Genomic DNA, 14,287 nt, shown 5'->3' on the forward strand with positions numbered 1-14,287 from the left:
AATCCAGAGCCACGGCATGCACGCCTCCCTTCCTTCACGCACGCCAGCCGCTGCTCGCCACCCGGCCTGTCATTAGATCTGTCGCATCCAGGGACCGCTTTTTTAATCAGGCACGGGTGGCTTTGTCACTCACACTCCCGGCTGGGAGGACTTTAAAGCAGATTAAGGGGATCTCAGGCGGCGCAGTGACGAGTCGAGACTGGTGCTCACCGTGGCGGCATCTGATGGTAGAAGGAGCCGTGGCAAACAGCAACATGGCTGTTTTTCTCGTTGTTTGATCAGAGAGGAAATGAGTCTCATGGGCCGTTTGAGCCTGGAGAGGGGTTTCTCTTAGCACTGCTGCTGGAGCTATCGGTGTACAGAAATCGTTAGAGGAGCAAACAGCATATAGGCCACTGTCACCTCACTGTAGCCAACATAGACTATTCTACTGCAGTGACTCCATTTTCAGAACCGATTTACCCTATATAACACATTGTTAGAAAGACAAGACTATTGTTTCAAATGGACCACACTGGGGCATCAGACTGGAGGTGAGAATGGAAAGACAAGATAGAAAGTAAAGCAGACAATAAGAGAGAGAAAAAGGAAGAGTGCAAGAGAGAGAGAGAGAGAGAGAGAGAAAGACCAGGAGAGGGGAGAAGTTCGGCTCTGCCTGCCTACCTGACAGTTGACTCAGTTGGATGTGACTTTCACAGTCTGCTGGCGGTTTGTGTGGAAGCCATCACATCTGTGACTCGGCGCTTGATTAATGAGCCTCTCAACCTGTCTGTGCCGTGTGAGGAAGGGCCACGGCCTTATCCCAGGCATCACTGATTTATTCGCCTTCGGAGCAAACCACCAGATATCACACACGCACGTGTGTGCGCGAGCATACACACAGACCACTACACAGACACTCACTCACACACTTATGCATGCACACACACACACACATGCACGAACACATGCACGCACACACACTACACACAAAACTGCACCATGGGCGTAATTTATAACCGTTGTGTACGTTTAAAACTAAATATCTGTGTGCGCCATTTCTGAAAAGACTGCACATGCCCCAAAATATTGAGATTCATAAACTTGGTGCATGCCATACATACGTATGTTTCCCGTTGTAAATCAGACCAGTCCTGAAACTGTGCGTGCGTAAACGAGAACTAAAACTCCGCCTGAAAAATACGCATCATTCCAACAAGCTCTCACAGTCTCAAGACAGAATTAGACATTCATCCATGTTTCTCAAACGTCAAATTTCGAAGTTGTCCCAAATGTCAAATCTTGAAGTTGTTCCAAAAGTGTTGAAGGCTAACTTTAGGCATTAACTCCACATTTTTTAAGGTTAGGTATGGAATGGTTAGGAATGGTTACGGAAAGGGTTAAGGTTGTGGATAGGCTTAAAACAAGATTTAAAAAAATATTTTTCCTATCGTTGGATTCAAACATGCAACCTTGGGCACCAGAGGCAGATGCTTACGCCCATCCATCATCCCTATCCATAAAACCGAAACCTACTTGACGGTAACAGCGCTCACTGTTGCCCCCTAGTGGCCCGTTTCCGTATTTCCGTATGATATATTATGTTTATAAATTAAATATTGTTTACTTGAGATATTTCAACCTTTGAATTTCAGACGTAGGCTATTTGGCTTATAAAAAAAACAGAAATGAAAAGGTGAACCGTCTGTTCTACGTTAAACTGCGCTCCGGATCGGACCGCATAGAGAAATATACTTGAAATAGGGTCTAGTTGATCTATTTACTATTGTAAAGTGGGTCCAATTAACTGAGAAATGGGACGTTGTAGGCCTATAAGCTTCTTCGTGAGTATGAAACCATCACAGTCAGAAAAGGTGAACAATTTATTCTGTAATGATCATGGAAATAAAATTGGAAATACATTCGGTGCTTATTTCTAATATTTTTTTAGAATGCAAAGATGCAACCCCCCCCCCAAAAAAGATATTCTCACTAATGGCAAAGGATTGCATTTTATTTACCTGTGTTTTTTTTTATTGTGAATAAGCATGTCATCATATCCCCCATCTCCACAAAATACTAGGCTACTTGCCTGCTTGCAATGCAATACTCCAACCACTAGAAACTGGGCGTACACATGGTCAGAATTTTGCGGGAGCTCAGCACATTCTTATGTCAAGTTGAGTTTTTATAAATGCCAAATTTTGTGTGAAAACTGGCACACACACTTTGCTGTTGTTGGTATATTTGGTATGCAATGATTATAAATGAGGCCACAAATGACAGCTAACGAAAACCGTAATATGTCAGTGCTGTACAAACAGAGAAGTACAACAAAACAAGTGTGTAGAACCGACGAGACAAAATATATATTCCAGCAACAGGAGCACTTCTCTGTCCCAACCTGTCAGTCAGTCAGAGGGACACCACCACGAGGGAACAGAGGAGAAAAAGGGAGTCCTTGCTCAATGACACATCACATGCTACTGACTTTCAAAAGTGACAGTCTTTTTGAATTTCCTAGCTCACAAGATGGAGGACGGCCGACGGCTTCAGAAACGGGCTGTTTCTTCCGTACCGTAGAAACGTCACTCTCCCTAACCTTGATAGCTCTGTTCTGCCTGTGATGTCGGAGTTCATCGAGTCCAGAGGTGAGTAGGCTACTTTTCAAATGTAATCCATTACAGTTACGAGTTACCTGTCCAAAATTGTCATCGGTAACATCCTTTTTGGATGACTTTCCCCTTAAGAGGAATTCAAAGAAGAAGAAAGGGTCCATCAAATGCATTTGGTGTGTCGTCATAGTGGTCTCTGATTTGGGGTCAGACTCGTTCAGGTGGAACAAACACACTTGCGCCTTTTATCTATGCCGAATTGAATGTCATTGAGAAAACAGAAAGTTATCAAGGCAACATCCTTTCCGAATTCAAAAGTAAACCAATAAGTAATCATATACTTTTTCAAAAGTATCTGTAATCTGATTAAATATTTATTTGCTGGCAAGGTAACTGATTACAGTGACAGTTTTTTTGTAAACAGATTACATGTAGCTGATTGCATGTCATCAGTTACTAACCAATCCTGGTCGAGTCACATATGTCCCCAACCTAGGGGACTTCCTTCCCTGATTTGAGGGATAAAATAATGAATTGTGATTGTTTATAACCAATCTCAAATTATGCACAAATCTGTGTTGCTTTAGGTTAGAAATAAGTGGTAAAATGCCAGAGGAAGACACAACTCTGACACACGTGGGAATATCTTTGCTTTGCCTTTATGACATTCAGAATCTGAGCTACAACCTTTTAAAGTCGAAGAGTCAAAGAAATTGCGTGAAAAAATAAATTGTGTGACTCTGACGCTGTCAATTGATCTGTTCACTTTCTGCAAAAGAGAATATGTACAGATGAAGTCGGAAGTTTACATACACCTTAGCCAAATACATTTAAACTCAGTTTTTCACAATTCCTGACACTTAATCCTAGTAAAAATTCCCTGTTTCAGGTCAGTTAGGATCACCACTTTATTTTAAGAATGTGAAATGTCAATAATAGTAGAGAGAATGATTTATTTCAGCTTTTACTTCTTTCATCACATTCCCAGTGGATCAGAAGTTTACATACACTCAATTAGTATTTGGTAGAATTGCCTTTAAATCTAAATTGTTTAACTTGGGTCAAACGTTTCGGGGAGCCATCCACAAACATCCCACAATAAGTTGCTCCCAATTGCTCCCAAGGATGAATCAGACATGTGGAGGTCTATATTTTTTTCTGATGTCTTCACTGATTTATTTTGATTTGCCCATGATGTCAAGCAAAGAGGCACTGAGTTAGAAGGTAGTAATTGAAATACATCCATAGGTACACCTCCAATTGACTCAAGTGATGTCAATTAGCCTATCAGAAGCTTTTATGACATCATTTTCTGGAATTTTCCAAGCTGTTTAAAGGCACAATCAACTTAGTGTATGTAAACTCCTGAACCACTGGAATTGTTATACAGTAAATTATAAGTGAAATAATTTTTCTCTAAACAATTGTTGGAAAAATGACTTGTGTCGTGCACAAAGTAGACTTGCCGAAATTATAGTTTGTCAACAAGAAATTAGTGGAGCGTTTTAATGACTCCAACCTAAGTGTATGTAAACTTCTGACTTCAACTGTATATTTAATTTGAGGGTTCATATAAATGATCACAAAAAAACTTATTTGGTAGAGGAATAACATTTTGGGAAATCAGGTCTAGACTTTATTTTCCTGATCCATTAGTATAATTAAATAGCTTATCAAAAGAGGTCTTGTTAAACTACGTTGAATTGCAGAAACTGAGCTTCAAAACAACAAAATGGTGACATTTTTCAAAGAGGGCCCTGAGGAAAAAAACGCTTGGGAAACGCTGAGATCAATTTAAAACTCCACAGAGACAAACAAGCATCACCTTTAAGACGAATAAACAACAGTCCTCTCCTCCCCCTTCACCCCTCCCTCCCTCCCCAGCCGAGACCATTCATTCAGGCATGTTGAGAACCAGAGAGCCTCTCCTCAGGTTGATCAGCATCCGTGGAGAAAGAAAGATGAACATTCTGACATATTTGTTTTTACTTTATTCCCAGGGAAAAAGCCCACCATATGGTGGCGGTTTGGAACAGATGGTATTTGTCTACTTCCTGAAAGCACTGTGTCTATCGCAGTGATTTAAAAATCTACTCATCCGTGTGGTGGCGTGGACTGGCATTTCCCACAAAGCACTGCACTACTATTGTACCAGAGGCGGTAGTACCATTGACAATGCAGAAGAAATTCAGAACTTTTCAGCTCATATGTACGGTATGACTCTATACAATGCATCGATATTCTCACTGTACATTGTTTCACATGCGCTTGAATTTTTTGGGGGAAACATGCTCTGAAGAAGAGCGTCTGCTAAATGACCAAAATGTCAAATATAAAATGTGAGGTGACATGTAGTTCTGGGGGATGATTTTGGGAGGCTCTGTCTTAGTTGTCAGGTAGCAGGCCTGGAGGGCTAGAGAGGATTAATCAGGCTGGTTCTGTTGAAAAGCTCAACCTGAAGATGATGGATGACATGCCGGCCACAGAAGCGCCAAAGTGACAGGTGACAAAGAAGGACACCCACACCTGTATAAATCCTCTCCGCTCCTGTCGGCCTCAACGACAGTGTCAAGGTGTGTGTGTGTGTGCTGTCCTGTCCCGTAAATGAAGCCATCCCACCACTGATTTAACAAGGCTCCTGTAACAGACTGGCTTCTTAATGTAAAGATTCACCCATTTGTGAATGTTATTATTTTGTTTTGTTTTTGTGCATCTCTGAGTGATGTTCTATCGAATCCCTGGGTCAATTCATGTTGTCTGTGTGTGTATCTGAGCTACTGCCGTTCAAGCAGGCAGAAATCCGTTCAGAACTACACTGGGGTTTTAATAGGAATATGTCTATCATACATGTCAGATTTCAATACTGGCCGATAACGTGGAAGGTTGTCTTCTAACGAGCTAGCCACCCAGCCCATAGAGAGAGCATTGCATTGTGGGTTTCGTAGTCGACTTGAGCTGCAACAATTCCCTCAACGATTTACACATGTTGCTACCAACCTTATTATAAATGTCAAGGAATGAGTGCTTTCGGGTGGATTTATCCCTTAACTCCTAGCCCCTCCATTATAATGTGATCTAAAGTCCAGACACTCAAACTATCATCACAATACAATATACCCTGGGTGAACGAGCTAGGCTGGGCTGTGGACTCACAGACAAGGAGACTGGCTAAATCTTATCAAATCTTCTCAGTGGCAATAAGGAAGATGAGTTAGTGGAGAGGACAAAGTCACAAAGTCACCTCTGAAGTAACGAAAGTTGTGTATGAACTGGCCTAGTTGTTATTGCTTTACTCAATGTGATATAAATGAGTGTCATCCTCATCATCGTCATCATTCTCACTACGATATCATCTACTTCCTCCATCGGCTCCTCATCATCATGTTTTTCAACCAAGTCTGTCCTCCTATGCTTTGAGGGGTTCTCCATGCCCTCCCAGAGGCACCACAGAAGAAGGAGAGAGGGTCCGGGGAAAACTTTGACAGCTTAGAGCTATCCCGCAAACTTCTTCTTCTCTGAGCGTCTCAGTCAAATCCAAAGCCAGTTGGTAATCCCCTGTAAACCTGCTCCTCTCTCAACAAAGAGCAGACTAATGAGGCAAACTAGACAATCATGGACGCTTTTACTGCAAGATTAGGATGAATTACGAATGATATAATATTCTATATGTACACCCTCCCTACTCGCCTTCTCTGCCATCCTCGACTGCTCTCCCTTTCGCTCTCTCTTTGTCCTCTCTCTTTCCCCTCGTCCCTCTCTTCCATGCCAGAATTATCTCTATTATCTCTGTTTTGCTCTCCCTCTCTTTCTGCCCCTCGCTCTCTCTCTCTCTCTCTCCCCTTTCTCTCTCTCTCTTCCTATCTTTCTCTTACCTTCTCTCACCCTCCCTCTCTCTCCTCATACAGTTCTGCCATCCCCATTCAGGGCCATTCATGAATAATCCTTGCAGTAATTTGGCTCAGACGAGGCCTGACAGTATCTGTTTTGAACACATGTGCAACAAAGTGGTGGTGGCGGTGGGGGGCTGAGAGGAGTAGGGGGCTGAGCCCAGGGACACGGGCGCGTTGCACTTCACCCTTGTTAGAACAGTGTCCTTGGCAGAGACGCAGAGCTTGCCCTTTGTTAGAAGGTGCGTGTAACAATGAGGTTGATTTAAAATGGATTTCATGTGGCCAGCGAGACAAGGTGCACTAGCCTTACGGCAGCCTGATAGCTCTCAGGGTGACAGCTGTGAATTGAGGTCTGAGTGTGGGCTGAAGTATTGCTGCCTAATATGTGTCACCTACCTGCATAAATATTTATGCCCCTGTTCAAAGCAGGGAAGGAGGGAGAAGGGGAAGGGAGAGAAAGTTGGAAAAGTTGAGCACCGCTTCAATCAGGTGACAAGAGGATCTAAATTAGCCCCCTCTCCCCAGTTGATAATAACCTCTTCAAGGCCTTGTGACGGAATACACCTTTACAGATGTAGGATCTTAATTTGAGCCAGTTTGCTACAGCAGGAAAACAATCCTGCAGCTACAGGAAATGTGGATTATTATTTGGATTATAATTCATGGACATTTTTTGTAGGGGTTGGTACATTTTTTGTAAGGGAAAATCAAGTATGACATTTCAAGGTGGAAATAACAAACTTCAGAAGCCTTTTTAACACTATAAGTTTTACATTTCCTGCATTGCATTTCCTGCATTCTCCAGCAACAGGGTGATCAAATTAAGATCCAACATCTGCATCATGGCACACTACAAGCTCATCGTATATACACACACATCTCAGTACACCCACCCAGATAATAGGATAGAGCAGAGGGCCAGGAGTTCTTCCTGGGCTTGCACCCTATCTCACACCACTCTACATTCCACTCACACCACTCTACATTCCACTCACACCCCTCTACATTCCACTCACACCCCTCTACATTCCACTCACACCACTCTACATTCCACTCACACCACTCTACATTCCACTCACACCACTCTACATTCCACTCACACCACTCTACATTCTACTCACACCCCTCTACATTCCACTCACACCACTCTACATTCCACTCACACCACTCTACATTCCACTCACACCACTCTACATTCCACTCACACCACTCTACATTCCACTTACACTCGTCGCAAAGCTTGTAACAGTAGGTGAATACTTTTGTCTTGTTATTTTCTAAGAAATGCATACTCTTTGACTGTTTTCTGTCTCTCCTTTCCTTCCATGAAACTCACAGGAGCCCCGATCTTTTGAAAAAAAGTAAGAGTGCAAAGTCGCCATCCACAAAAAGTGTCCCTGATGACTTGGCTGTCTGGTCTGACGTTTTTTTGGTGAAGGGGGAGATCCGGGGAAATACATTCATAAAAGAGGAAACTCAACCGCCTAGGTATTGTATGTTTATGTGCCGCAAAGTATCTCTTCATCAGCTCAAAAAAGGGAGGAGCCATTACCTGTTGACCAGGAGTGCTCTCAAGGTCACCTGACTCATCCCCTGGTAAGTTGGCAGCAGTGTGGCCCAGTCCCAGGCCCAGTCTCCCACGGCTGCCTGTTGATATATGAGGAGACACTATTGTTAGTTATTAATCTGAGTTAATATGATCAGTAAATTACAGCTCCAGCTGGGGTGGACTAACTAAGGAGGAGGGGGGGTCCTGAACGAGGACGAAGACACGCCATATCAATCATGTCCGCACAAGAAGGTTTTTATTCCAATAAGACAGCAATTAATTTATAAATCCATTTGGGGGGATGTAGCCATCATTTATAAAAAGATAAATACATTTTGGGAGGGGAGTCGTTACTCTTCGAACTGTTTTCTCCATGGCACACCGCCCAGCCCCCCCTTTCTCTTTCACTCTCTTTCTCTCTTCCTCCCCCTCTCTCTCTCTTTCTCTTTTTCTCTCTCTCTCTCTTTCTCTTTCTCTCTCCCCCGCCTTTGTGAGCAGGGAAGAACAGCACTTTGTCGGAAAGGCAAATTAAATTCCGATTGCTTTGATTGCCAAAATGTCACTCTTAACTCCAGGCTGAGTTTAATTGACAAAAGGAGGAGAACGTGACTACTGCACCCTTCCCTCCACCCCCACCCCCACCCCCCCTCTCCCTCAGAGGTGATTGATGGATCTGGCTTTTTTCTCTCCTCCCTCCATTTGATTTGACAAACAACACAGGCACCTAAAGCGGAGAAGGCATTTTAATCATTCTCTTAATAGGGTGTTTCTATGCAAAGCTATGCAGCCTCCTCTGATAACGAGAGAAACAGAAAGCCAGAGGATTATAGTGTGTCTGCTCTGAAGAACAATAGCAGAAACGCAGGTCTTTTAGAAGGGATCACAACAGCATCAACGTATCCCAAAGAGGTACAAAGAGAAAAATGTATTTGGAAAATATGGGACTTTGTTGATTGTTATGTATGATATCGCTGGTGTGTCCCATGACAGAGAAGTTATCTCACATTGAACCAGACTACCTGTAGCTCCTACAATATTAAACATTTTAACTTGACGTTGATGCAAAGCTTAGGGGAGAACATTTGGGGTAATGGGGCTTCTTCTCAAAGCCTTGAAGAGCTGGTCATTAAAAGTTGCTTTAAAAACAAAAGGTAAAAATGCCTCTTCTCGTTCACCTTGTAACGTTTCTTTGGACTCCTTCACAAACATAAATGCTGCTATGAGAGAGAGAGAGAGAGAGGAGAGAAAGACCTATGGAGAATAGTGAAATCTCCAAAAAGCTTCTGAGGTGGTCACTGTGCCCAGTACTCCCCATTCCAACACAACTTTAGTGGCCTTGACCCAACTTTAAAGACACATACAGGTAACTGCTAAAATAATGGATCAGCAGCATAAAGAGTCTTAATAGAGCGATGGGCCACCGAGAGCCATAACAGCTTCAATGCACCTTGGCACAGATTCTACAAGTGTCTGGAACCTTATTGGAGGGATGTGACACCATTCTTCCACAGAAAATGCCATAATTTGGCGGTTTTGTTGATGGTGGTGGAAAACGCTGTCTCAGGCACTGCTCCAGAATTTACCATCAGTGTTCAGTCGAGATCTGGTTACGGAGATGGCCATGACATATGGTTTACATCGCTTTCATGACCATTCAATGACCACTCGTGACCTGTGGATAGGGGCATTTCCATCCAATGGGGCCATAGCCATGGTTTGCCAAAATAATGGCCTGCCCAGCACTTTTGTAAATGATCCTAAGCATGATGGGATGTTAATTGCTTAACAATAGAACCGCTGGGTCTCGCTGGACCCCCCCATCAAGCTAATAAGCAGTCATTCTGACTTAACTGAGGAACCACACCTGTGTAGAAGCAACTGCTTTCAATATAGTTTGTATCCCTCATTGTGTTTCCATTATTTTGGCAGTTACTTTTACATGCACACACACACATTCAGAAAAACATTCTAATAGCAATTGAAAAAATACTGAATTCAAGATTTACAGAATACTTTCAAGTTCTTAGATGTGACATTTGAGTTCATCAAAAATCTTGCGTTGTGTGAGAAAGACAATTATAAACTGGGTGGTTCCAGCCCTGAATGCTGATTGGCTGAAAGCCATGGTATACCACGGGTATGACAAAACATTTATTTTTACTGTTCTAATTATGTTTGTAACCAGTTTATAATGGCAACAAGGTACCTCAGGTGTTTGTGGTATATGGCCAATATACCACAGCTAAGGGCTTTATCCAGGCCCTCCGTGTTGCGTTGTGATTAAGAACAGCCCTTAGCCGTGGTATATTGCTTAACTATAGCTTTCAATTGAAACAATGGTATCAAAAAAATAAGAAGAATGGACAGAGGACCCACCTGGTCTAACTTGTTGCTGCCGATGTGATCAAACTGGTGGAGGGGGTTGAACCGGGGTGAGGGGTGACCAGGGCTGTCTGTTCCCAGGTCAAAGGTCACTGTCTGAGGAGAGTCAATTGGGGGGTCACTGGACACACACAGCTTGGACCTCAACAGTGGCTGGAGAAACACACAGAACAGAAGGATGGAGGGAGGGAGAGAGAGAGAGAGAGGTCAGAGAGTTTGCATTTCACACTTTTTCAAGAACACAGGGGCAAGTACAGCTGTCCTCAAAGACAATTATCTGGAAGGTCATTTAGCACAATTCCTATTATATCTTTGCCATTTTAATTAGTACATCTCTGATTTAAAAAAGTACAGACCCAGACATAATGGACACTGGGATGCTCTCCTTCCACCTATTCCCTGTTTGATTGGCCCAACAGAAGTAGAAACTAATCAGTTTCAGATATAGTTCCAGAGATCCAGTAATGGACATTCATTGGAATGGTCTCTCTCTCTCTCTTTCTCTGTCTGTCTCTTTCTCTCCGTCTCTCTCTCTCTCCGTCTCTCTCTCTCTCCGTCTCTCTCTCTCTCTCTCTCTCTCTCTCTCTCTCTCTCTCTCTCTCTCTCTCTCTCTCTCTCTCTCTCTCTGTGTATTCCCTGATTGATTGGCCCAACAAAAGTAGAAATGAATCAGACCTCATTAGAAATAGAAACAGAGATACAGGACAATGGCAGAGGATGAGGATATGTATAGACATCCAGACACAGAGATAACTATTTCATGGTGGGAGCTTACTTTCTACCCTCATTTCTACAGTGTAACCTTTGGTATGGTTTTGCAGAAGTGCAGGTGAAGGAACAGGCTTGGTGCGGTGGTGGTGGTGGGGGGAGTGGGGTGTGAACAGAGGCACACCAGTGTGGATCCACTACACACACATCAGTCAGCCTGTCACCCCCCCCCCCCCCGTCCAGCCGTCCAGCCGTCCAGCCTGACCTGGCCATCCTTGCCTTGACCTTGTCTGGGTAGAGGAGGCTACTAGTAGGGGGTACTTTGGAACATGTTTGGGCCTCACCATCTCCTGGCTACAAAACAACATCCCTCTACCACTCACTGAGGCTGAGAGTCGTGGAAGAAGGATGAGTTGAAGAGATTTTAATTGTGGTATAAGTGGACTTGGTGCTATGAGTTACATTATATTTGCGTACAGCCACCATAAGAAAAAGGACAATAACCAAGAAGATATTTGAGGATCTTTAAACTTCTGTCCTCCTCCCACCCCTTTCCTTCCTCCCTCTCTCCATCTCTCCAGCCCCATCACTCACCTGTACTACACATACAGTAAGTTACAGGGAGGTCAGTGGATACTACCGTGTGACGGTGTCAGAGTTGGGTCTTCCTGGTCTCAGCCAGGCAGCAGGCGGATCCAGCGGTAACCCCCCCACACTTTCACCCGCTCCCCCTACCCCTTCCCCCCCAGAGCAGACGCCGGCCCCAGGCCAGCGGCCACCAAATTGTGGGGGAGAGGGAGTCCTTTCTTACCTCATTGACTTGGATGATATGATAGATTTGCCTCAGGTACTCGGAGCCACCTGGTTTGTGGCAAATCTCCAGGAGTATCAGCCCTATTTTCTGCTCAGTCGCCTCAGCCACACCGCCGCCCCCCTCCTGTGGAACACCACTCTCGCCCCACTCAAACGCACTGAGAGAGGGAGAGAGACAGAGATAAAGAGAGGGGGGGGGGGGGGGGTGAAAGAGTGAGAGGTGAGATACAAAGAGAGAAAGAAGAAGGCAGGGGAAAACAAAAAGCCACAGTTACCATGAATATCTGCTACCTGAACATTCCATTTCTTTGAGGGATTTAGCCAAAGAGCTCCAAATACATGGCCACGCTTTATTCTGTTGTGACCGCACTTGAATGTATATGGAAGCTTTACACTTTAAAAACATGTAGGAGGGTTCAAGGTTTGGGCTTTTATTTCCTTGCAGCACTATTGTTCCCACTTTTCATTGAATGTTTCAATTACAGGCCTTTTTTTCTAAAACCGTTTGTGTGGATCTCGTTCTGCAGCATTGAGGTGTGTATGGAAAGTTAACGTAAAGTATAGATACAGTGTGTTCTGTTCTATCAGAGTCTCCAGGCGGAGGTGTTTCAAAACAGAAAGGCCTGGAATTGATAGAGCTGTGATATAGTATAAATGATTTCACTGTGCGCGTGTGCTTGTGTGCATGTGTGCGCAATATCCACACACACACACACACACACACACACACACACACACACACACACACACACACACACACACACACACACAAAGCGCCTTACCCTAGCAGCGGCCCGAGTCATTTCCCTGCCCTTCCTATGTTCCTCGCCATTGCCACGACGCTCGCCGTCCGTCAAACGCTCTCCTCCGTCCGGACGGACTTCCTGTCATTGTTTTTTTCCCCTTTCACATTCTCTCCCGCTCTTCTTTTTGTAATTATAAGGTGGCAGAAACATTGTCGCCTGTCAGGCAGCTTTTGGCGGATGTGACATTGAGAGAGGTGGGCGAGGTCCTTCCTTCTCCCGGTAGCGGGTTCGTGTCAGCACCTGCGCTGTATCCTTTCCTGTCCATCACTGTGCAGGTGAAGCAGATGATTGGATTCAGTCAGCGGGGTGATTAATGAGGGCCTCTCTGGATTTGGGACAGCCTATCAATCATGTCATTAGGGCCAATGTGCCCTGAAAGAGGCAGACCTCCGCCAAGGAATAACTGCATTCATCTTCATCTGTGTATTCATCCCGTCAGTCCAGTCAGGGTCACCATGATGGAGAACAATAATCTTCTCCTCTACAAATTACTTTACAAAGACAAGTTGGAGGGGGGGGGGGGGGGTGGTAGAGTGTGTGAGTGGATAGGTTGGGGCGGTGGGGGGTTGTTTTTAGACTGGCGAGCCCCCATTCCCTCCCGCTGATGCCACTGTACACTGATTGTTTACAACCCAGGCTTCACTTCCCAGTGAAGGTTATTTTAATGAATAGTAATGATCTCAGAGAATGGCTCCGACAGGTGATACATAATCACTCTTTCGCTTTTTCCCCTCCCATTTACCCCCTCTTCTCCGTTTTTTTCTGACTTCTACCACCCCTTGTTCCTGTCACTAGGAGCCGGCCATTTCCTGGAACACTTGAGCTAATCTGTTCTCCGTCTTTCTCTCTTTCTTTCTGCGAGCCGCTGTGTTTGTGTGGTTCCGTTACCCGGACAGCTAAATCATTTTTAACGAGGATAAATGTGTCCAGACTTTTCTGCGTTTCTCGTTGGTCTTGAGCGGTCAGAGGTGCAGGTTCTGGGAATAAGTCACCACGCTTGGGTTCAAAGGGCAGACAGTATGAGCCAAACTCAAACCCAATTTCCCATTGCCTTATTTTGATTTCCATTCAGACTGTAGGATGTCCATCATTTACGATAAATATCGTGTCTCAGAATGCATTGATCTTGTTCATACAGGTTCCCATGAATAACGGCTGCAACCGATGACGCAATCCATCAGGGTAAACACACTGAATTAAAGAACATTTCTGAATAGCATACTACTCATTAAATCATTCTGTCACAAATACATGAATGCAATTTGGCTGAATACACCATGAATCAGACTGAAACACTTTTGTATTTTATTTAACCTTTATTTAACTAGGCAAATCAGTTAACCATCCTGCTGTGTTCTGGTCGAATTGGACCGATTTACAAGTTTTCTCTCTGAAAAAATGTAATTCATTTAAATCTGATTGTTTTACGGTTCCAAGACTTTGTCCACACAGGGCATCTGAACACACAAAATACATGTTGATGATTTTCAACACCTCTGGTGTTCCCGGGCCAAAAATGACCGGTCATTAGAAATGAATGGGTGT

The 14,287-nt window shown here is 44.1% G+C and overlaps 1 protein-coding gene across 1 annotated transcript in view; it reads right to left on the bottom strand.

The window, feature by feature from the left end:
* Nucleotides 1–14,287, bottom strand: part of LOC139389409 (KIAA0825 ortholog) — a 148,688-nt gene that overhangs the window by 76,493 nt on the left and 57,908 nt on the right. The window contains exons 17-19 of the mRNA XM_071136149.1: nucleotides 11,935–12,094; nucleotides 10,410–10,568; nucleotides 8,037–8,131 (exon numbers count right to left, since the gene is read on the bottom strand). Coding sequence (XP_070992250.1) covers nucleotides 8,037–8,131; nucleotides 10,410–10,568; nucleotides 11,935–12,094 — 414 coding nt within the window. The remainder of the gene's footprint in view (nucleotides 1–8,036; nucleotides 8,132–10,409; nucleotides 10,569–11,934; nucleotides 12,095–14,287) is intronic.

Source organism: Oncorhynchus clarkii, chromosome 30 (assembly GCF_045791955.1).
Source record: "Oncorhynchus clarkii lewisi isolate Uvic-CL-2024 chromosome 30, UVic_Ocla_1.0, whole genome shotgun sequence".
In the NCBI taxonomy this organism is placed as follows: domain Eukaryota; kingdom Metazoa; phylum Chordata; class Actinopteri; order Salmoniformes; family Salmonidae; genus Oncorhynchus; species Oncorhynchus clarkii.